The sequence below is a fragment of the Mytilus edulis genome, chromosome 1 (assembly GCF_963676685.1).
Source record: "Mytilus edulis chromosome 1, xbMytEdul2.2, whole genome shotgun sequence".
In the NCBI taxonomy this organism is placed as follows: Eukaryota; Metazoa; Mollusca; class Bivalvia; order Mytilida; family Mytilidae; genus Mytilus; species Mytilus edulis.
The window spans coordinates 55490576-55515095 of record NC_092344.1 but is presented as its reverse complement, the minus strand read 5'-3'; the positions used below and the strand labels follow the sequence as shown (position 1 = coordinate 55515095).

At 33.3% G+C, this 24520-nt stretch overlaps 2 protein-coding genes across 3 annotated transcripts; one reads left to right on the top strand and one right to left on the bottom strand.

The window, feature by feature from the left end:
- Positions 1 to 4342: 4342 nt before the first annotated feature.
- LOC139514352 (uncharacterized) lies at positions 4343 to 17362 on the bottom strand. 2 transcript variants are annotated; one of them, XM_071303467.1, is made up of 3 exons: positions 17284 to 17362; positions 9361 to 12340; positions 4343 to 7744 (listed from the first exon to the last, which is right to left on the bottom strand). In XM_071303467.1, exons 2-3 carry the CDS (start codon positions 12245 to 12247, stop codon positions 7494 to 7496), a joined length of 3138 nt encoding a protein of 1045 aa, XP_071159568.1. In that variant the 5' UTR covers positions 12248 to 12340; positions 17284 to 17362; the 3' UTR covers positions 4343 to 7493. The 2 variants fall into 2 exon arrangements, with proteins under 2 accessions (XP_071159568.1, XP_071159576.1); XM_071303475.1 differs by having other exon boundaries at positions 17288 to 17352.
- A 2610-nt stretch (positions 17363 to 19972) lies between these two features.
- On the top strand, positions 19973 to 24055 carry LOC139514374 (sodium-dependent glucose transporter 1B-like). Its single transcript, XM_071303519.1, has 3 exons — positions 19973 to 20295; positions 22284 to 22569; positions 23013 to 24055. The coding sequence occupies exons 1-3, from the start codon at positions 20131 to 20133 to the stop codon at positions 24029 to 24031; spliced, it is 1470 nt and encodes a 489-aa protein (XP_071159620.1). The 5' UTR covers positions 19973 to 20130; the 3' UTR covers positions 24032 to 24055.
- Positions 24056 to 24520: the final 465 nt, after the last annotated feature.

The window sequence follows — 24520 nt, the reverse complement described above, 5'->3', positions numbered from 1 at the left end:
AGGAGTTATTGCCCTTTATAGTCAATTTTAACCATTTTTCATAAATTAAATTAATCTTTTACAAAAATCTTCTCCTCTGAAACTACTGGGCCAAATTAATCCAAACTTGGCCACAATCATCTTTGGGGTATCTAGTTTAAAAAATGTGTGGCGTGACCTGGTCAACCAACCAAGATGGCCGCCACCGCTAAAAATAGAACATAGGGGTAAAATGCAGTTTTTGGCTTATAACTCAAAAACCAAAGCATTTTGAGGAAATCTGCCGGGATAAAAATGTTTATCAGGTCAAGATCTATCTGCCCTGAAATTTTCAGATGAATCGGTCAATCGGTTGTTGGGTTGCTGCCCCTGAATTGGTAATTTTGAGGAAATTTTGCTGTTTTTGGTTATTATCTTGAATATTATTATAGATAGAGATAAATTGTAAACAGCAATAATGTTCAGCAAAGTAAGATCTACAAATAAGTCAACATGACCAAAATGGTCAGTTGACCCCTTTAGGAGTTATTGCCCTTTATAGTCAATCTTTAACCATTTTTCATAAATCTAAGTAATCTTTTACAAAATCTCCACTGAAACTACTAGGCCACAATCATCTTTGGGGTATCTAGTTTGAAAAATGTGTCCGATGACCTGGCCATTCAACCAAGATGGCCGCCACGGCTAAAAATAGAACATAGGGGTAAAATGCAGTTTTTGGCTTATAACTATGAATTCAAAGCATCTAGAGCAAATCTGACAAGAAGTTAAATTGTTAATCAAGTCAATATCTATCTGCCCTGAATTTTTCAGATGAATTGGACAACTGGTTGTTGGGTTGCTGCCCTCCAATTGGTAATTTTTAAAGAAATTTTGCCGTTTTTGGTTATCTTGAATACTATTATAGATAGCGATAAACTGTAAACAGCAATAATGTTCAGCAAAGTAAGATCTACAAATAAGTCAACATGACCTAAATGGTCAATTGACCCCTTAAGGAGTTATTGCCCTTTATAGTCAATTTTTAACAATTTTCATTAATTTGGTAAATATATGTAAATTTTTACCAAATATAGTTCTCTGTTACTAATGGGCAAAGTTCATTATAGATATAATTGTAAGAAGCAAAATCGTTCAGTAAAGTAAGAACTTCAAACACATCACCATCACCAAAATACAATTTTGTCATGAATCCATTTGTGTCCTTTGTTTAATATGCACATAGACCAAGGTGAGCGACACAGGCTCTTTAGAGCCTCTAGTTTAAGCCCCCTTTGCTACATTTTCTATTCCTCCATATGTCTGTATGTATGTCACCTGGCCTCAAGGGCCAAGTGAACTTTTGTCATCACTTGGTGTCAGTCATCATTAACTTAAGATTACAAAAATCTCCTCTGAAACTACTGATCCAAACAAATCACCATTAGGGAATCTAGTTTAAGAATGTGTTGGATGACCCTGCCAGCCATCCAAGATGGCTGACTTGGCTCAAAATAGAACATAAGGGTAAAATGCAAGTAACACAACAAGTTTTTTGTCATGCATTATATTGTAGTCAACAAAGATGGAGAGTATCCATTGTAGAAGATGCACATTGACCTAGATGAACAAAACATGCTCTTAAGATATATAGGTAGCAGCATAATATTTGGTATATGGCATGTCTGTCAGACATGGCTCAAATGACCTGAATCTCATTTCATGGACCAGTGATGTTGGTTAAGTGTATGTGGTACAGTCCATATCTCAGATACTATAAGCAGCAGGTCAACTATATTTGGTGTATGGAATGATTTTAACATGTACATGTCTGACTGGCAGGTTTCATCTGAACTTGATCTCATTTTTATGGTTCATTGATGTAGTTTGCAAATACTAGACTGTATTTGGTGTATATAATGATTGCAACATAAAAAAGTAGATGTGGTATGATTGCCTATGAAATAACTCCACCAGAGACCAAATGACCAATTAACATCTATAAGTCACCAAACCTCCTTCAACAATGAGCAAAACCCATACCTCTTATCAGTCAGGGGACTTACTGAAATAAGTGATTTTTAAATCAATTATTTAGTAGCAAATTCGAGGTTTTGTCACAAATTGGGATTTTGTAGTTTTTTCAAAATTTTAAACACATAGGTTTAAATAACATCTTTTAATTAGTAAAATTAAAAAATATGAACTTTTTGCTTCTTTTAAGTAGCAAGGTTTATGCCTTTGATGCTATCATTTACCTAAAAATTCTATTTTAGTTGAAAAAATGCTATAATAATGGCTTTACATAATAAACTGATACTTTCTTAAAAGATTTTTCACAGCAGTGGGAGTATTTTTCCTGTGAAGTTCAAGGTTTCATCTTTCAGATTATGTAATAAAATTCTACTGTTCGAGATAAAAATTTCACTGTTCGGGGGTGTTGAAATTAGTAGGGGTTATTAAAAGAATGATACTTAAACTTAAAGAAGTGTTTTTGGGAAGGAAATTGAGGTCTGATACTTAAACAAGTGATTTTTATGTCATTATCCTAGATTCAGTACAAGGTCATCACCTGAAATGACCTGGTCATCCTAGACAACACAGATGTTGGTTCTGATAAGTTTAGAAACATAATTAGTCCCTGGATCATTAGTATTCTATATTTAAAGCTACACTAATATTAAATCACTTCTTCTAGTGATTAATTTGTACTACTTAAATAGGTGATTATTAAAGAAAGACAACTCCAACTTCCAACCTTTATGGAAATAATGTTACTTGAATCAGTGATTTAGAAAATCACTTGTTTAATTAAGTCCCCTGACTGCTTATTTAGCTATGAAAGGCCTGAAATATGTCTGATTGGCAGGATTCATCTGACCTTGACCTAAGTTTCATATTTCATAGGTCAATGTAAAATTTACATGTTTTTTCTGTTTATCAAATACTCAAAGCAAAAAAATAAACTATTTGGTGTATGGAATGATTGCAAGGTGTACAGATCCGTCTGCTTTATCGTACCATGACCTCATATGTGGTTCATTTGTCAATGTACAACTTTCCTAAGTTGCTCTGTCTTTGGATACCATTATTAATAGGTTAACTATATTTGTTGTATGGAATGATTGTAATTTGTGCTTAGATCAGTTTAAGATGATCCACTCATGCTTGAAAAATATATTTTGTATGCAGTTGTATATGAATTCACTCATCTAATTTCTGGTCCAGCATCTCCTTTATGGTCAATTGACTTTGAAACTTATGCTTGGTTTACATGATAAATTTTAAGATTAGGTCAATTTATTCATTGCTTGGCGTTGAATGTCACTTTCAATACTACTGTTCTATTTCATGGTGATTTATTGGTCGAGAAAGCCTGAATGCTTGGAGGTTCTGAAAATCCTAAGATTGAAGTCTAGCACACCTGCCACGTGTGTGATCTGAACCCACAACCTCAGTGATTTTCAATTCAAACTCATTTTCTAATAATTATGTATTAATATAATCTGGATACTAGGTGTGGTGATTATTGTGTCTATTGCTCCCTTCTCCTTAATAGAATTTGAATAAAACTTTCAGCATGCCATTGTACACCTAGTGGCAGGGAGGTACAAGATATCCCTTGTATTTCTGTACATCCCAAATTTGGTTTTTTATTCTATAACTTTTGTTTGCCTCGGCAAAATATTGACGCTTACAAATGCTTATTATCACCAATCAGATCATTTTGGGATTTAGGTGTCGTCATTTATGTTCTTGAGTTGTGTCTCTTTATAAATGGAAAATCGTTGAAATAGTGCTTTTGCCACACTCAAATATTACTATGCCTTAAACAACTGCTGTGAAACTTGTACACAATCCTTATTACCACCAACAATAGATCAAGTTCCAATTTGAGTGGTGTCAGGTTTCAGCATACTCAAGTTAGGTACCTTTATAAATTATAACTTTACTTTTGACTAATTCAAATGTGATGAAACTTTTACACAATGCTTATTACCAACAGCACAGATTAATTTGGTGGTGTCTTTTTTCACTGTTCTAGTGTTATGCCTGTTCTAATCATGGAACCTGATTTCTATTGTTGTCTGTTTATGGCTCTTATTTGTTGTATATTAATCAAGTCTTTGGTTTTTTCAGCAGAACTGTTTTATTTTTACATACATGAACTAGCGTTTTTTAAACATATTAATATTCAGTATAGGTTATGCTCATTGTTGAAGGCTGTATGGTGACATAAAAGTGTTAGTATATTACTGTGAACTGATTACAGGTGTTGGTCCTTTGGACACAACAAAATAGTCCTTCAAATTTGAAATCAAATAGTGATGCTATACAGATGAAAGCAAATAAGTAAGGCAGATAGGTAAATTGCAAAAAAAAACCACAATAATCAATTTATTTCAACAGAAATTATTTTAAATCAACAACAAAAATTCAAATAGATATTTATAATCAAAAAGCATTAATTATAAACACTAAGTTCCTAACCTTGGAACAATCACATAATATTTATTTCATCATTAATTTATATCAATATTTAATAACCATAATAAATTTGATTTAACTTTAATGACCAAGACCATTCTACCATTTATGCATTTCCATTAACCTGTAGCTATTGCAATAATCCTACCCTCAATCAAAAAATATCTTATACCTTTTGCCATAACCCTATAATCTTTACAATTTTCCTTCGTATACTAGCCCTTACATTCAATTAATAAGTGGACCAATCCTTCGCTAGAAATTAATTCCCTCGAGGTCGGGGAGGGGGCTGTACTTCAATAATATATTGATAGGGTGTGCCACTGGAGTTCTGTTACCCTACCCTTTCATATAATTTAGATATTAAAAATGTTGACCTTTTCATATAATGCATTGGTAAAAATGTAACCTTTTCCCATATTGGTTGGGTTTCATGTGTGGTGTGTTGGAGAAGTGGAATACCAGAGTCAAAAAAGAGAAAATTTGTGGATAAAAACACAGCCATAACACCATAAAAAGTTACAGTGCTTTTCATAAAACAAGTAATGAAAACATTATTGACCTCATCATTTTAAGCTGGAAAAGTTTACCTATCCCAGCAGCATGTCCTATCTCCTTGTATATAGCAAGTGCCCCTCCTTTCGCCCAGTTAATCCCAAAAGCCTGACCTTAAATTTAAAACTTATCACACCACAACCATATTGGTTCTCTAAAGCAGACTGTAAAATGATAAAATCACTTATTTCAAACCATCAATACATATCTGCAGTGTAATGAAACAAAATATATACTGTAAAAGCACAAATTTTCGTGGGGGATTTAATTTCGTTTATTTCGTGGATAAGTTTTTTTACACATACCTCCTTGCACCAGGTGATAAAGGTTTGTCTTCTTAAATGTATCAGTTTAATGTTTCGTATTCAAATTTATATACTTCAACCTAACATTTGCTGCCATTCTCTGTGTCTAAAAACTGAAAATAAAGACAACTGAATTGTTTAAATTCAAATTTTGTTTTTCTCCTTATACCAAAATCATATCCATAAAAAGTCTTTTTGTGGTCTTATAATGATTTTTGTACCAATGCCCAGTATTAGACTGTATCATGTAGTTTTGAAAATATGACAAAAATATATGAAACAAAAGACTGACTGTGCTTGCATCATCTATTTGTGTTAAGCAGTTCATAAAACACTGATAATTTGTACAAAAAAATCTGTTCACAACTTGTACACACCATATATATATAATTTATTTTCTTCCTACCTACGAAAAAATAATTATTCAGAATGCAACAAGAATAACATCAATGGACAAGCAACAAAGTTTAACTATCTAATTTTACATGCACAATGACAAACCTACATTCAGGATATATAATAAGTTATATTACACATTACAATTTGTATTGCAACACCAATTATGAATGAAATAGCAAATGGTGATATCCATACTGTGATGAATTGATAAAGCAACACCATTGGAAGTTGCTTCATTTGTGGAGGAATGGTACTCATAAACATGATAAACTTAAGATCATTTTCAAGAAAAAAAAATCAGATGTTAAATAATAATGGCAGATGGTAGCTATATAATCAAATATATATAATATCTTCACAAATATCTACATAGATCATGTACTCTTATTGCAGAGCGATAATAAAATAACCTTGCATTATCAACCTTTATATGTAAAAAAAATTAATAAAAAATTAACAAATTTGAGAAAATCTTGCCTTTTGAATTATATAGTAGATTGAATTAGCTTTTCCCTCATTTCTATACAGCAAGCCAAAATGGAACCAGTTGCTCCCGGGGCGCAGCTTTAAACGACCGCAGAGGTCCAACCCTGAACAGTTGGGGCAAGTATGGACACAACATTCAAGCTTGATACAGCTCTGAATTTGGATTGTGATCAAATTTTTGACATATAAATATGAGTTTCTGTCACAAAACAAAAGTCAAGATCTTACAAATCTATTATGCAATATTGTGCAATCAAAGATTTCTTCTTCAAACTTTTCTAAAATTGAATTTGAGAAATTTTGAAAAAAAAATTGAAAACTACTACATGTACCACCACCCTTTTTTTGCATAAGTCCAAAACGTGAAATTTCTTTTTACATTATTTACATGTAGAGTGTGAAGGAGGTAAATCCGAACATACCAAACATTGTATGTTAACTGTTTTTGAATTACCTCCAATACACTGCTTTTAAATTGTCCATTGACCAGAAAAAACTAGTTCCCCCCCTTTTTTTGCCCCTAATTCCAAAACATTTTGAGCCATAACCCCCCAAAGTCATAACTAACCATCCCTTCAGGGTATGGAAACTTGTGGTATAATTTCAGAGAGATTCATACACTTAACCATATCATTGCATGTAAAATGGATTTTATGTTTAAATTCCTTGTTCTTGATAATTATAGACATTACATTCTAGAAACTGATAGATATAAATATTATAATTAAAGAAAATAACAAAAATGTAATCAATGAACAAATGAGAAATGTAGCTACATTTTGGAATAGGGATCAATTTATATTCATCGTAGGGTTTCGCTAAACAACCTTTAAATTGTTATAGTTAATTATATACAAATATTTGATTGAAAATATAGAAAAAACAATAATAGAAACAAATAAAGCAAATTGTGGAATGGGGATTTATGTACCTATAGTATTTTTTTTTAAGCTCAAATCATGGTTAACTGATCTTCAGTTTAATTTGATTTTTAATATAATTTACCTTTCTAAGGGACATAACACATAAATGATAATTTGAGGGTCTTATTTTTCTGATGTTAATCTTTGAAATAAAATTCATTGAAAGTCTAACTACTTCAGAGATAAAATAACTATTCTGAAAGGAAGATATGGTAATGGCAACAAAATACATTTCATATTTTACTTCCAAATGTACCATATTTAAAAAAAAATGTCATCCTATTTTTGGATCCATAATCAACTGAAATCCTAACAGGTAACCATAATACTTTCTGATGACAAAACTTGTTACCCTAACCCCTGGGGAAAGTTGGAACATCTAAAGATATGAATAATCATAGACATGGACATATCTGTCATGGCCTATAAGATACAAAGGTTGTAAAGGATGTGTAGCAACATATGATGGTTTGTTGATAGTAGGACAAGTATCCCATTGCTGCATAAACTGTGCAGTGACTGATAGATATATGAGACGATTTCCTCCACCATCTGTGACAAAGACCAAACCCTTCTTGTCAAAACAGGCAGAAGTTGGATTCCAACCAGGACTGTCTTCCTTGTAAGTCCCTAAAAAATAATACAAATTCTAATACAAATGGAAAGAGACAGTACTAAATACAAAATTATCATACAAAATTAAGGGACAAAGTAATGAATATACAGTAGAAATAGACTCCATCTAATCGGATATCGGTCAAACAAAGGAGTAGGTTCACTAAGACCCCTTTTTGGCCCCAAAATATAGCAAAATTGTGAAAATGTAATCTTTAACCTATAATTTGGAAAGTAAAATGCTTCTGCTACATAAATATGAGCTGTTTTTGACGATACAATGCACAAATATCGCGTTCTAGCATCATTAAGTCATGCTAAATTGCTGAAATCTTCAAAATTTCAGCATTTTGGTCAATTTTTAGACGGTTTCCGTCTAAAATGAAAGTGGCCGCATTCGTGTTCATTCATAATATTGAAATGTAAGTTGTATTAAAAGATAATACAAAACAAATATAAAAGTTGAGGATGAACACGGATGCGGCCACATTCATTTTTGACAAAACCATCTGAAAAGTGACGTTTTTTGGCATATTTGATAGATTTTTCATATTTAAGCTTAAAACAGAGCGTTTTTAATGACTAAATCAGTTAAAATCTTTCACATAAACTAATCGAATCAATTGAAATAGACACTTAAGTGTTTAAAAAGTGTCAAAAAACTTTCGTTAGATGAACCTGAAATTTGAGGCCAAAATCGGCCCTTACCGGACCTACTCCTTTATCAGCTACTGTGGATAAATAATTATTCGTTGGATACAATTTTCATGGATTTTGTGGATACATGTGAACCATGAATTCAAATGTTCAACGAACTGCACATTTTCTAAAGGGTTGTATGCAGAGTTTGGCAAAACCACGAATTCAAATAACCATGAAAATGTATAAATTTTAATCAGTCCACAAAAATTGGTACCCACAAAAATTAATAAATCCACAGGATTGTAATATTAATTTAAAACACCAAACCATGCTCTATATATTTAAGTGAAATTACTTTGTATTGGATAAGAATATTTATGGAAAATGTGTCAGAAAAGAAATATTTTGAAATAATTTCAATTTTTTCTTGACAGGAAATGAACCCAGAAGTAAAGCCATTATGAAGTCTAAGAAAATTGCAGTACAGAAATGTTTCATTTTTAAATGTTTTAAATAAAGACAATCTTACAGCATGTTTAGTGTCACAAATTTTTTTTTTTTTTTTTTATACAAAATGTGGTTAAATTGTTCAAATACTCCTTGTAGTCTAAGAGAAGATCTAAATCTAAAATAGCAAAGGCTGACAGACAATTACAATAGCCAATGGATGCAGAGTTATCATGGTAATAGCTCTTTGATCCAAGTAAGCTGAAAAATGTACCAGTTAAAGCATGGCAAATATCTTTTATTTATGTTCAAAATTTATAGCTTAGAAGAGGGTGGTAAAGGGTTATTTTTGCCAACATGATTTGCCATTTTTATTTCACTTGCAGTTGTGAAAAAAGGTTCGTTATTCACTGTGTTTCATGAAATTGGTAAAAAGATCAATGTGCAAGAATTTTTGAATTGTTCATTCATCGGAGAAATGGCCATTCTACTTCGTGTTCTTCCATGCAGATACCCCCCTTTACGTCCCCCTTAAAACTTACCCATCAGGTTTCCTTCGATATCCAAAACACTCACAGACTTTGAAATTCCATCAACAATCACAATCTTCTTGCCTTGTTGATCACATCTCAAATCAACTATCTGTTGAATCTGACAGCTGCCTATTCCAATATCTGAAGTCTTTATAAAATTTCCCCTGTTTTCATCTACCTTACATGTATACTGGCGTATTTTTACTCCGGTTGATACAAGAATGGTATTTTTGGGAGCCCAAGCTACCAAACAATTAAAAGGAGTGTTGTTGAAAATTAGTGGATTCATATCTGTCCCATTCTCTTTTTTGGCACAAATTTGATTTTTTACACTATAAATCAATAAGTTTGCAGTAAAAATTGCTTGGTTGACATTTTTCAGATCAAAACATTTGATAAATTCTCCTTTTGTTGTAAATAACTTGACCTTAGAATTTTTGACATCAGAAACAATAACACTGGTGCTTTGGAGACAATAAACACTTCTAAGCTTTGGTTCATGGATATCAGAACTAAGCTTTGTATCCAGTCGCCATTTTGGCTGCAAAGAAATAACTTTACTTGGTTTCACAATGGCAGCTGCTGCAGGACTGGTTGATGATACTGATTTATCTTCTGATGAACCAGAACTGCTTCTGCTTTCTTTCTGTTGTTTGGGGCTTTTTTGCATCATTAAAGAAGGCCTCAGGGACTGGAAACCACCTTGTCCTGGTGTATACAAATTAGGCACAGACCCATACACTTGTGGCACATTTACTGGAATTGGAACTGTTGTAGGATACCTATAGGTAGGCTGGGAGAGTGGCATGTTCTGAGCAGGATTATTCATAAGCCCATACATACTTGTAGGGTTGCCAAAAACTATAGACGTTGTTTGAGGACTATTTTTGAGTCCCTTTAAGGGTTCATTGACAATTCCTTTATTCTTTGGGAAAGTAGTTTGGGCCATATTTTGTAATACATCCACTTTCTGTCGTTCTCCTTTAGCTTTCTTGCCTCCCCTTTTTCCCCTGCTCTTCTTTTTCTTATTCACTGATGGATTTTGGTTATCTGATGTCAGTGAGGATGTATCAACCCATGAAGAGTCTGATGATCCACTGTCACTTTCTAAATCATGATCTTCTTTTCCAACACTGTTTCCTGAAAGAAGCGACCATACTGTTGCATCCACAAAATTCTTCTTTTTCAAAGTACTATCTTTAGGTTTACTTTCAGATGAAGCTGGACTTGAAATCTCTTCAACATTCAAAGGCTGAGAATTTAACCTTTTAATCTTTCTCATTTCAACTAACTCATCATAGGAACTTTCAATTGGTATAGATTCAGCAGGTTCAAATTTTTGTTTTGGTCCAGTTACTTTGAACAATGACAGGTCTATATTTTGGTCCTGTGTACATGAAATTTTCAATGAACTGACTAAATCAGCCACTGGCAGAGAATACCAACTAACTGGATAAGGTTTGATATCTTTGTTGATTATTTGTACCAGTCGTTTGTGTAACATTGGTTCTATCTGCAAAAATTCTTCATCACTGGCTTGACTTGTTAGTATATGTAATGCAGGCTGTAGACTTGTCATGTTTTGTTCTATATTTTCACTACATGAAATTCTGTTTTTACTTTGTGTTTTAAGCTTAGTAAATTCAGCTTTAGTATTTGAAATGACGGATTTTCTTTCTTTCTCAACAGCATCCACTAGTTTCTGAAAAAATGAATTGATCTTTTCAATTTCAGTATTCTCAGCAACTGCTACCCTATCATTCTGACTTTCGTATTCCTCATGTTCATCTTTCCTCAAACTTTCAAGCCGCCCATGAAACCCATAAATTAAGCTTTCCATTTCCTTCTTCTTTGGATCTACTGCAACTGATGGAAAAATACATGAATGCCCTTGATGATGCAGCAAAATACATTCACGGCATACAAGACATTTGCAATCTGAACAAAAGTATTTCAGCAGCTCATCTTCATGTAAAGAACACATTGGTTTTGACTTGTTTCTTATGGCATCATCCAAGGCTTTGTCTTTCATTTCTTCTAATGGAACTACCTTGTGGTTTAAAGTAAAGCGAGTAAAAGAATGACTCTGCCAGCAGCTTTTGCACAGCATATCACTGCAATCTTTACAGAAGGCAGTGGCTTCTTCAACGACATTTCTAAGTTTACAAATTTCACACTGTTTTGTTTGATTTAACTTCTCCCTGATCTTAATCATGTTTGAAAAGACTGTATTGGAAATTAATTCCTCCAAGCCCTTTGCAGGAATTTCAAAGATTTCCTTGCATGTTGGACAATTGGGTGCTTTTGGAGCTAAAACTGAAGTGGTTTTGTCTTTGTCTTTTTTATTTTTTTTATTGTGTTCAGAGTTATCTACCTTGTCAGTCATGGTTTGCTCACACGACAAGACCTCTGTAATATCATCTTTATTTCCATTTACTCCGTCTGCAGCAGACACTTCAACTAGTACTGCATCTTTATTTGTTTCATTTTCTTCTTCTGGAAGACACAGTTTCTCTAAGCAGTTCAAACAAAATGTGTGCAAACATGGCAGTAATTTTGGATCCTGTAAATATTGTTGACAAAGTCCACAAACTAAACTTTCTTTAATCATTTCATCATTTGGTTCTTTGATCTCATGACATTGAAATTTTGAATAAGTGCCATTACCTTTGTACTCTTTGGAATTACCAGTTGAGTCTAAATTACTCTTAGTATCATAGAACAATTCATTATCATTTTTTACTTCTTCCAAATTAGTGATATTCTTTTGAATTTGTGTTTCCAATGTTTGAGCATCATCCCCAGTAGTTTTGTTAGTTGGGAGACCAGTAAAATCTGTTTCTCCTTTACTCATCTGTAGTATATCTTGACAGTTGTCAGCTTCTGGGTCTGACATTTTTGTTTTTCTGCCGATTCAGGATCCTACTTTTAAGAGAAAGTCAATGTTTTGTGGGCTCAATCTTCTATAGTTGTCTACAGCACAAAAATCCTGAAATTTCAATAAAATTATTTTTTAATAGGTTAAATTGCTTCAATATTGTTCAATGAATACTGGTATTAATATTGAATGTTAACTAACAATGATTCAAACATGTCCAAGTACAAAATGTACTCTTGAAAACTTTAGTTTTGATTGATTAAACATGAGGCAGCAGATAATGTATCAATCATCTATGTAAAATATTGACTGAATGTTTTTGTCAGATTAAAAAAAAGTTGAACTATCTGAAAAATGGGATAAAATCTCCTCAAACTTCTGCCACAAAAACATTTGGATGAAGTTCCCAAAACCAAGCCTAAGTCAATTGATCTTGGGGTGTCCGCCAAAATAAATGGCCAAAATAAATGATCTTTGTTTTCGTTCATTTTTTTTTAACATTTATTAGGTTGTTTGTTTTCTTGTTTGAATTGTTTTACATTTGTCATTTCAAGGCCCTTTATAGCTTACTATGTGATATCAGTTTTGCTCATTGTTGAATGCCATACAGTGACTTATAGTTATTAATTTTGGTGTCATTTGGTCTCTTGTAAAGAGTTGTTTCATTCGCAATTATACCACATTTTCTTTTTTATATCTTTTAAAATTAAAATTAGATGTTTTGGGGCAACAAGAATGGGCCTTGCATGCAGCTTCTTGACAGAATGATTTAACTAAATCGAAACAGAAACTGGATTTGTAAGTCATTAGTAATGATGCCATGTACAAGTACCTAAATTTGTAAAATGAGAATGGGATTGAAATGGGTGTATTATATTTTCCTTCATTGTGCTTAAATTGGTGAGGTATTGAAACTGTTGACTGAAGGTTCGGAATATAAAATCAACAAATAATTACTAACTACAAATAACTAAACACTTGAGACAAATATTTTAAAGTACTATAAATTCAGAAATTATTGTGAGGTTTTTATTAATTTTAATAATGCAATTGAGTGAGTATCGCAATAATAAACAAGAGGCTCTCAAGAGCCTGAATCGCTCACCTTAATTCTTTTGGTTAAATCTCTCATCAATGATTATTTTGGCTTTTCAATTTATTTAAATTTTTTTGGATCGTCCTATTTTCTTCAAAAGCCAAAAAAAATAATCATTTTCTCCTATGTTCTATTTTAGCCATAGGAGCTATGTTTCTTGACATACAAGGAAATAAAATATAAAATTTATACTAGATACTCTGAAACTCATTTAGCCTAAGTTTGGCTGAAATTGATACAGCAGTTTCAAAGGAGAAGATTTTTTGAAGTAAGTCAACATGATGAACAAATTGTGAAAAAAGTCTTTAAAGGGCAATAACTCCTTAAGGGGTCAATTGACAATTTTGGTCAAATTGACTTAATTGAAGATCTTACTTTGCTGAACATTATTGCTGTTTACAGTTTATTTCTATCTATAATTATATTCAAGATAATAAACAAAAACAGCAAAATTTCCTTAAAATTATCAATTCAGGGGCAGCAACCCAACAACAGGTTGTCTGATTCATCTGAAAATTTCAGGGCAGATAGATCTTGACCTGATAAACAATATTACCCAACGTCAGATTTGCTCTAAATGCTTTGGTTTTTGAGTTATAAGCCAAAAACTGCATTTGACCCCTATGTTCTATTTTTAGCAATGGCGACCATGTTTGTTGATAGATCATAACTTCGGATACAATTTACAAACTAGATACCCTAAGGAACATTCAATTAAAGTTTGGAAGTATTTGGCCCAGTAGTTTCAGAGGAGAAGATTTTTGTAAAAGATTACTAAGATTTACGAAAAATGGTTAAAAATTGACTATAAAGGGCAATAACTCCTAAAGGGGTCAACTGACCATTTCCGTCATGTTGACTTATTTGTAAATCTTACTTTGCTGAACATTATTCCTGTTTACAGTTTATCTCTATCTATAATAATATTCAAGATAATAACCAAAAACAGCAAAATTTCCTTAAAATTACCAATTCAGGGGCAGCAACCTAACAATGGGTTGTCTGATTCATCTGAAAATTTCAGGGCAGATAGATCTTGACCTGATAAACAATATTACCCCTTGTCAGATTTGCTCTAAATGCTTTGGTTTTTGAGTTATAAGCCAAAAACTGCATTTGACCCCTATGTTCTATTTTTAGCAATGGCGACCATGTTTGTTGATAGATCAAAACTTCGGATACAGTTAAAGTTTGAAAGTATTTGGCCCAGTAGTTTCAGAGGAGAAGATTCTTGAAATAGTTTACGACGACAGACGACGGACGACGACGGACGCCAAGTGATGGCATAAGCTCACTTGTCCCTTCGGGACAGGTGAGCTAAAAACTCACATTCTGATATCTGATACATATATATCTACAGGAATAGATATTATATATTATAACAAAGTTTCCATTGGAACTTCTGTTGGGCAGAACAAATATATGTTGACAACATGACATAAAATTGAGAAAGGAAATGGGGAATGTGTCAAAGCCACAACAACCCGACCATAGAGCAGACAACAGCTGAAGGCCACCAATGGGTCTTCAATGTAGCGAGAATTCCCGCACCCGTAGGTGTCCTTCAGCTGGTCCCTAAAAATATGTTTACTAGTACAGTGATAATGGATGTCATACTAAACTCCGAATTATACACAAGAAAGTAAAATTAAAAATTTGTAAGGGTTCCACGGAACCCAGTGTCTCGCCTACTTTTGCTGTTAATCGCAGACTCAACAAAAATGAGGAAAAACATCAATAAAAATTTCCCTCTCAATACTGTCTTTTGATTGAAAGAAGCTTCCAAGTTTGGTAAAAAAATCCAGGATAGTTTATGAATCTAATAAATGTTTTATAAACTTTAACTGCAGACTGTATGTAATGTTAACTGGAAGAAAAACTAAGTCCATTTATAAGTAAAATACGGAAAAAGAGAATTTTTTTTTTACAAAATTTACTTCTGAATAATATCTTATGATCAGAAACAAGCTTTTGTCTAAGTTTGGTAGAAATCCAGGTTAGTTTAAGAACATTATGAAAATTTTAAAAATTTAAACCACAGAGTGAATGTTTTGTTTCTGGCAAAAAAACTAAGTCCATTTATAAGTAAAATACGGAAAAGTCGAAATTTATTTTTACAAAATTTTCTTCTTGATACTATCTTATGATCATAAACAAGCTTCTGTCCAAGTTTGGTACAAATCAAGGATAGTGTATGAAAGTTATTAATATTTTAAAAACTTTAACCAGAGTGAATGTAATGTTTCCTCGCAGAAAAACTAAGTCCATTTACAAATGTATAAGTAAAATACGGAAAAAATGGAATTTTATTTTTACAAAATTTACTTCTGGATACTTTCTTATGATCATAAACAAGCTTCTGTCCAAGTTTGGTAGAAATTCAGTATAGTTTAAGAAAGTTATTACAATTTCAAAAACTTTAACCACAGAGTGAATATTTGTGGACGCAGCCGACGACGACGCCGGAATGTAGGATCGCTTAGTCTCGCTTTAGACTAAAGTTGAAGGCTCGACAAAAATCATACAAGACTAACAAAGGCAAGAGGCTCCTGACTTGGGACAGGTGCAAAATTGTGGCGGGGTTAAACATGTTTATGAGATCTCAACCCCCCTCCCTATACCTCTAACCAATGTAGAAAAGTAAACGCATAACAATATGCACATTAAAATTCAGTTCAAGAGAAGTCTGATTCGGATGTTAAAAGATTTAATAAAAGAAAATAAATAAAATGACAATAATACATAAATAATAACAGTCTACTAGCAGTTAACTGATATGTATTTTTTTTTTTTTGCACAACAGTGCAATCAATTTAAGACAGACTGAGAGGATAATTCAATTGCATAATGATCATCAATCCCTCATGCCTAAAAAAGCTGTTGCTAAGTTCAATTCTATAGGTGTGCAGATATATATACAATGTACATGTATATTGTATATACATTAGCTTTATCATGTTTATATATAGCAGTTTATAATGAGGTAACTAAGCAATAATAAATAATGACCAATACTTTAAATCTACTCTTAATTTTGGAAAGGTGCTTTCATCTGCAATTTAACAGCATAACACATTAAAGTATTATGCGTCAAATATGCAGTAAAAAAAAAGTAAAAGAAATCAAATATTCAATAGGTAGATATCCTTTCAGGCAATATATTCTAAATATCTATATGTATAGATTATCGGGTTTTCTACACATTGATATCGTAAAATATTAGAAGCGAGCCACAATGTGAACCTTTTTGGCAAGTTTCACGTTATGACGAGCAGATGACATCTATACGAAGTTTATCGTTCTATTACTGGTCTTTTTCCCTCTTCCTAAGACAGTTTTACGCTTGAAGAAAGCAAGCTTGTTAACGTTAACGGTTTCCTCTCGCATTGTGATGTCGCTGATAACTTCTCCTCTCACAAAATGTCTCACATTGTGACGTCGCTGTTAATGCCTGGTCTTGTATATATTGAAGCCTTGATACGAGAATTAGCGACAGAGCAGGTGATATAGGCATAGGGAAGGACGATAAAAGCACATCTCAAGCAGATTGTCAGTATTTAAGAAAAGATTAAATGCTTCTAAATATGCCTTCCTGATGCCCTAAGTAACCCCTAACCTGCCAGTGCCATGTCTCATTTTACTGGTATACATATTGTACCAGAACAGCCGTGTGCTATTTTAAAGAACTTATAGTGTTGTTGTGCCATATAAAATTATATGAGTACAAGTACAAATATTTTATTAGCATTATAAACTCATCAACAATAAATTAGTTTATGCTTTAAATATATAATATGGGCATAATTTTGACTTGTAATTCTTCCTTGACATGAGGCTTGAGCAACCTATTTTTAAAACAGTTTAACTTCGTCTTCTAGCCGTTACATATAATGGCGTACACTTTATGTTTCCTTCTCCTTTTTTTAATTTTTATTAAAGTGACTCTTGACATCCTTACCTACATGGGTGCAATTATTCGCACGATGCTTTTGCGAAAGTGAAAGTTGGTATTCGGATAGAGTAAAATATTCTCGTTTACGGACACAATTTGAACTTCCGGATTTAAGATAAGATTACTTTTGAGGAAATTTTGCTCTTAAAGTGATCTAAAGTTACATCCTTAAAATAAGGAATATATACAAACTTGAAGGTTCAGTACACCTTAACGAGTATGAGAAAAATATTCTCAGAAAATATTGTGGTTACCGTAGTAATAATAAAATTAAAAAAATTAGCAATGACTGGGCTAATTAAACTTTGAAATTGCTATGATTTTATAAATATTTTAGCATCATTGGTATCACTTAGTTAATATTTTAACAATTTGAGTGGTAAATCTCAGAGGACTGTCTTCATTGGTTTTTTTTATTTACTTCATTTACATGTTAAATTCAATACAGAAATACCATGAACATGGCAAAAGTTCTAATTTAAAAAATGGGGATGTTAGAACTAATTTAATTACGAATTGTACCTTTTGGTCAAGATCGGAAGGTCACTGATTATGGACTGAGACTATTATAACGTTAAACATTGGCGGATCCAGGAATAGGGGGGGGGGGGGGGGTTCCGGGGTTGGAACCCCGCCTTTTTTTTTTTGGCCGATCAATGCATTTGAATGGGGACATATAGTTGGACCCCCCTTTTTTGTCCTGGGTTTGGAACCCCCGTTTTTAAAATGGCTGGATCCGCCCCTGTTAAAATAACGTAGCTAAATATGAGGAGACTCAGATTATCCGATAAATCGAGTAGTGACCAATTTCTGTGTTATAGTAGTCTCAGTTTTGGATCAGGGTTCGATTGAAGTTTAGTTTAATTCAAAATAATGTGTAAGGTCGACCCATTTTCGAGGTAAAAACGTTATCATAATGTGAATACTATGATTACTATATATATATATGCATGTTGTAATCAGAAAATAAAACTCTATACTAGAAACATTTAGAAAGTCCCTGAACTGACGAAAATTAAAAAAAGTATATTTGTATATGGTTTACAAAAACAACTTGAATGATATAGAAGTTTTCGTAAAAATTAAACTGAAAGTGCAATTGAGGGAAATGAGTGATTTATATACAGCAACTTATCTGTAAAAAGCACATATATCTTGATCATAATAAGTTACACCCAAATAACCAGATAACAGGGTACAATCAGTTTAAAAATAGGTAATGAAATTACACTCAATTCCATTCCGGTTTATAAATTTTGTCCAGACTGAGTATCGAACAACTATATAAAGTTTCCGGTTCTTTCCTATCATAAATATTGTAATATAAAACTGGTATCATTACCAGCTTACAATGCTTCGGACTATTTTTGGAATAATGGACCTATAATGCATGTATAGCCAAAACCGGAAAGGAATCAGGGGCGGATGCAGGAATTTTCGAAAGGGGGGGTGCTAACCCAGGGCACCCAGGGCAAAGGGGGGGGGGGTGCAAAACATATGTCCCGATACAAATGCATTGATCGGCAAAAATAAAGGGGGGTGCGCACCCCCGGAACCCCCCCCCCCTGGATCCGCCACTGGGAATCGGAAGCGCATTTCAATTATTAAGGGGGCTCGCGGGTCTAAATCAAATTTTTTATTTAATATAGGATTTCTCTATATTTTCATATAAATAAACTTTATCTTATACTTAATAGAAAAATGAAATAAAAAAATTGGGTCACCGTTCATTTACGCTCACAATCTGCCTCCGAAAGAAACATACATTTATACATTTTTGTAATTGGACTTTTTTGTAATCTGCTGAACTATAGGAGAAATAGAGCCTGTAATATCGAAATAAAAAAAGAACTTAATTACAGAAATCGCTCAAATTTTACAAAAGTTTAGTATAAGTACAGCTTATTTGAAAATTTTAATAAAAAAATATAGGTTACCGATGAGTTAAAAAAGATATTTAAATTTTAATTCCAAAAATTGGCATTTTTGTTAAAGGGTAGATAATTTGGAGCTTTTTCAATGATATCTGCATTTTATAAATCATCAGGGGCCAACAAGAATTGATTTTTTGGAATAATTTTTGTACCATATGATAAAGTAACAACTATTAAAGGTAATAAATAAAATTTGTAATGAAAAATAAATGTTTATTTTTTTCTGAAAATTTTATACCCTCGAGCCTCCTTAATGTCTCTTCAGTGATGCTCGAGGCCAAATATTTGAAAATCAAAAACTTAATACAAACGTTTCAATCAAGATTTGATAAACCAAAATGACCTATAATGTATAGCAAAAAAACAACCGACAAGGAATCAGTGCTTTGCATGAGATAGATATATGATATATTCAATGATTTGGAACGATTTATGAAATTTATAACAGTAAATTTCAATCCATATTTATTAATACAAGTAATTTTACATCGTTTAATTCTGTCGAAACCAAACCCAGTCTATGAAAACGGTCACAATGACTAACTTTTAATTAAAAAAAATAAAACAGTATAATTGCAAAAAAAAACTTTGACAAAACATTTAATGTGCCTTCATAAATAGCCGAAAACTATCCAGTAAGACCGTAAAATTATTCTAAATACATGTAGTCAATATTGTTTGCAAAATAATCAATAGCATTTAACGACCTATATATATATATATAAGCCTGATTAAACTATATTTAGCCAACAAAGAAACCTGATACAGAATAATTATGGTGTTAATTTATACTTCTCAACAAATCCATGCCACATTTATAATGTGTTTGTAACAAGATGGAAAAGTACATTTGTAAATTTGTACATTTGAATAATTTCACCTGTCAGATATCCAATGACACATCAAAGTCAAGATAATAATGGACGATAAGAATGGTTCAAAACGGAAGGTCATAGATGAACACAATGGCTCGAGAATCCAACCACGTGAGAAAGTATCGTTTTCTGACAGACTAAAGAAGGACGTAGTGTTTCGGCACAAAGTTTCTCTATCGATAGCATTGTTCAGTTTGTTTGCATGCCTGGTACGTATATTTCTTTTCAAAGTTTTCTTAAGACGAGTTTGACCACATGTTTTACACTACTTCCTGTGTTTAGACTAGTTTTAGATTTTAAAACATTGCGCCCTTTGATACCTTGCGCAAAAGAAGCGCCTGTTTCTCCTCTACGAGACCTATATAGTCATACCCCGTGACACCCCTCATTATTTTTCTCTAGGAGCCCTGGAATAGGCCGACCCTACCATCTTTTTCAAATTTTAGGTTCTAGTTTCAGATTTTTGAACATAACGCCCTTCGATACCTTGCGCAAAAGAAGCGCATTTTTCTCCTCTACAAGACCTATATAGTCATACCCCGTGACACCCCTCATTATTTTTCTCTAGGAGCTCTGGAATAGGCCGACCCCACTATTTTTTTACCATTTTTTTCAAATTTTGAGTTCTAGTTTAAGATTTTTGAACATAGCGCTCTTTGATACCTTGCGCAAAAGAAGCGCCTGTTTCTCCTCTACAAGACCTATATAGTCATACCCCGTGACACCCCTCATTATTTTTCTCTAGGAGCTCTGGAATAGGCCGACCCCACTATTTTTTTACCATTTTTTTCAAATTTTGAGTTCTAGTTTAAGATTTTTGAACATAGCGGCTTTCGATACCTTGCGCAAAAGAAGCGCATGTTTCTCCTCTACAAGACCTACATAGTCATACCCCGTGACACCCCTCATTATTTTTCTCAAGAAGCCTGGAATAGGGCAACCCCCTTTTCTTCAAATGTGTATGTTAGTTTAATTAAACAAAGACATCACAGGTGCGATATTTTACAGGGTAGGACTACTTTTACATACGTTCTCAGGGCGGATCCAGTCATTTTAAAAATGGGGGTCCCAACCCAGTACAAAGGGGGGTTCCAACTATATGACCCCATTCAAATGCATTGATCGGCTAAAAAAAGGGGGGTTTCAACCCCAACCCCCTGGATTCGCCAATGGTTTTGTGTTCCCTAAGATCATCATGATAATTGAAGATTGCAAAATAAATTAATTTTTCCCATGCAGACAAGGTTTCAGCTTGCGGATAACATTATAGTCAATTTTTTAGTCAAAATGATGGGTTCCTCTAGCTCCTCATAAATTTTCCGCATCCCCCTCCCCGAATCAAATCCTGTTCCGCGCCCGCCATAGCCTTGTTCGAGATTCTGAGTTAAGAAACTAAATTTTAAGAAGGAAACCTTGTTAAAATTGAAGAAAAAAAATATAAGGACAGAATTTTAAGTAAAAAATGTGTTTCCGTGGCTTTTTCTAACGCAATTTGTACTTATCTCCCTTGCATCAAATTCGACTCTCGTCACAAAGTACTTCTTTAATACTTCTTTCTTCTTTATGACTAAGTAAAATACATTATTTTGCCTTTGATATAACTCAGAGTGCATGGGATATCTATATAAATAAAAAATATCAGATTCACACAACGACTAATCTCTATTAAAAGCTAGGGGGCAAAATATACTAGAGGGACATTCAAACTTATAGATCGAAAATAAACTGAACGCCATGACTAAAAAAGAAAAATCTCAAATAGACAAATAATAGTGCACAATACACAGCATAGAAAACTAAAGATTAAAAAACATGAACCCCACCAAAAAAAAACTGGGGTTGATCCCATGACATGCTCCGGAAGGGTAAGCAGATACTGCTCCACATGTGACACCCGTCTTCAACTTTATTAAAATTTAAAACTTGATGAGGAAGTAACGGCGAGGGAATGGTGTTACTATACGGACAGACGGTTTAAAGGGCAGTCAAAGGTAAATCAGTGTCCGTGTGAGAGGTTGGAAAAACCTTTCTTAGCCTACAGCACGTATTTCCCTAACCACGTTCTTGAGTACGCGAGAACAGTCAAACACGTTTGAAAGCGTAAAAATCTAAAGGACATGTATTCGAACACAACAAAAGCAGATTTTTTTTTCTAATATAAATGTATTCATATTTTTAAGGACTGTTACTTTTTCAGGGATGGAATGTTAGTCAACTTGGACCTGCCCTACTGGACCTGCAAATCATAACAAAAACTAGGTTAGACGAGGCTTCTTATTTCCTTACAGCATTTTCACTTGGATTTCTTGTTGCAGTGGCTGTAGCAGGATGGATATTCAAGAAGATCAATCGAATCATCGTACTATTCGTCTCCACAATTTTAATCGCCATTGTAACGGTTGTTACACCTTGGTGTCGTCACTTTGGGCTAATGATTGTTGTATTTGTTGTGCGCGGACTTTCACACGGAGTTGCAGATGCAGGTTTGTGAAATCACTCTACTTTTATCAATGACGTGTAAATATTTTATTTTTAATCAGGGGCAGTCAGTATTTCGAAAAGATGTCATAAAACATTCGTGTATAGTTTAATTTAGGCTCGTTAACTGGCATGCACCAGTATATATAAGAATTACGAGCTAAACTCGTTCATGGTCAACTTTGCATATAAAAGAGTTGCAAAAAGACATTCAAACTTACAAGTCAAAAATAAACTGACAACGCCAGGGCAAAAAAAGAAAAGACCAACAGACAAACAACAAGGAGGACTTAAATCTCCAAAAACAATTGTGACTAGTTTTGATTGCAAACAATATTATTGTTAAAATTAGAAAACATAAAGAAACAGTGCTAGAAAGTAACGAATATTGAGAATTGTATAATTAGTCAAACATATACATGTATATTAATTAATTTATATATTGCAGGAGGTAATATCAATATTCTGAAGATATGGGGTACAGAGAGTGGACCATACATGCAGACATTGCACTTTTCATTTGCAATTGGTGCAGTTATTTCCCCACTTGCCATGGCACCTTTCCTCAATTCACAGATTCCTCAAGATGATTCAAAGACAACACAAAAGGAATGTTTACGAAATTCAACAATGAATTCAACCAATAATTTCAACTCATCGGCTGACATATTTATGAATGTTGATTGTTATCGACAAGACACTATTTACAAAGATTCAAATATTCATGGAGCATTTGTCATATCTGCAGGCATAACATTGCTGTCGGGGTTGTTATTCTCATATTTCCTGTGTCATAAAACGAACAGTAATGAAGAGCAGACACAAACTGTTCGTTTGAGCTCGAATTTGCCAAAATCTATTAGATTGACAACCATTGGTATTATATGCATTACATTTTTCTGTGTTCAGGTCTTAGAAAAGTCGATTGTATTTTACCTCACAGCATTTACGGTTGAACATTTCGCTTGGCCAAAAGCACTAGGATCATATGCAACGTCAGCATTCTGGGCTTCCCATGCGTTTGGGAGGTTTACCGCAATAGGTATTACAAAAAGATTCAGAATAAGATATATCTTCGGACTGTATATCTTAATGCATTGTGTGTGTTCCGTATGTCTGTTAATTACGAATTTGTTGAAATTGGAAATTGGCATTTGGATTTTTATTCCAATTGCAGGACTTTGTCAATCTATTCTTTTCCCTTCACTCATGTGTTGGACTGAACAAGATTTCTTTAAAGTTTCTGGTAAAATGGTATCTTTATTCATGCTAACAGGATCGGGCGGATCAATGCTTACACCAATTTTTCTTGGATATTTGATAGATTTGTATTCACCAATGTGGTTTTCATATGGAGTGCTTATTTTCAGTATATGTCTGATTGTGATATATATTGTTCTCTTTATTCTAGCCCGTAGGATTGAGTCACATGGTAAAGAAAATGAACTTTTTATCACTGTTTCATGAAATAAAATGAATAAAAATGAATAATTTAAATATTTGATATTGTCGACAGCCAGGCGTATTTTTTAAAACTTGTATATAAAATTGAGAATGGAAATGTATATAGCACATATATAACTTATATTTTCAAATGTTTTTTACTGCATGCAGTCAAGGGAAATACTTCAACTTACACTATCTCTATGCAGAACACGTTCTTCGATAAGACTTCATGAAACGACTGGAGAGATAGTCGCATTGTTGGCATCTAAGGGTTGGCTTGCAAAGAGAGATGTGGTCATTCTGGGACTTGTCCCGTCCAACAGTTAAACGCTTTCTTGCGTTGGGTGACTGGGTAGGTGTGCGGGATGTATAAATACGCACTCACACCCGCGCGTATTGATGGCGAAAGACACCAAGACAAAGGGACATTCAAACTTAGACATTAAGGGTGTACTTAGGTTAAATAAAATGAATCGTAGGTGAAAACAAAGGAGTCCTCACATCTGTCAA

Excerpts from the sequence above, each read along its gene's own strand:
- LOC139514352 (XM_071303467.1), bottom strand. The coding sequence starts at position 12,247 with ATGTCAGACCCAGAAGCTGACAACTGTCAAGATATACTACAGATGAGT. Across the intron at positions 7,745-9,360 it reads TATCGAAGGAAACCTGATGG|GGACTTACAAGGAAGACAGT; the intron begins GTAAGTTTTAAG and ends ATTATTTTTTAG.
- LOC139514374 (XM_071303519.1), top strand. The coding sequence starts at position 20,131 with ATGGACGATAAGAATGGTTCAAAACGGAAGGTCATAGATGAACACAAT. Across the intron at positions 20,296-22,283 it reads TCAGTTTGTTTGCATGCCTG|GGATGGAATGTTAGTCAACT; the intron begins GTACGTATATTT and ends TTACTTTTTCAG. Across the intron at positions 22,570-23,012 it reads ACACGGAGTTGCAGATGCAG|GAGGTAATATCAATATTCTG; the intron begins GTTTGTGAAATC and ends TATATATTGCAG.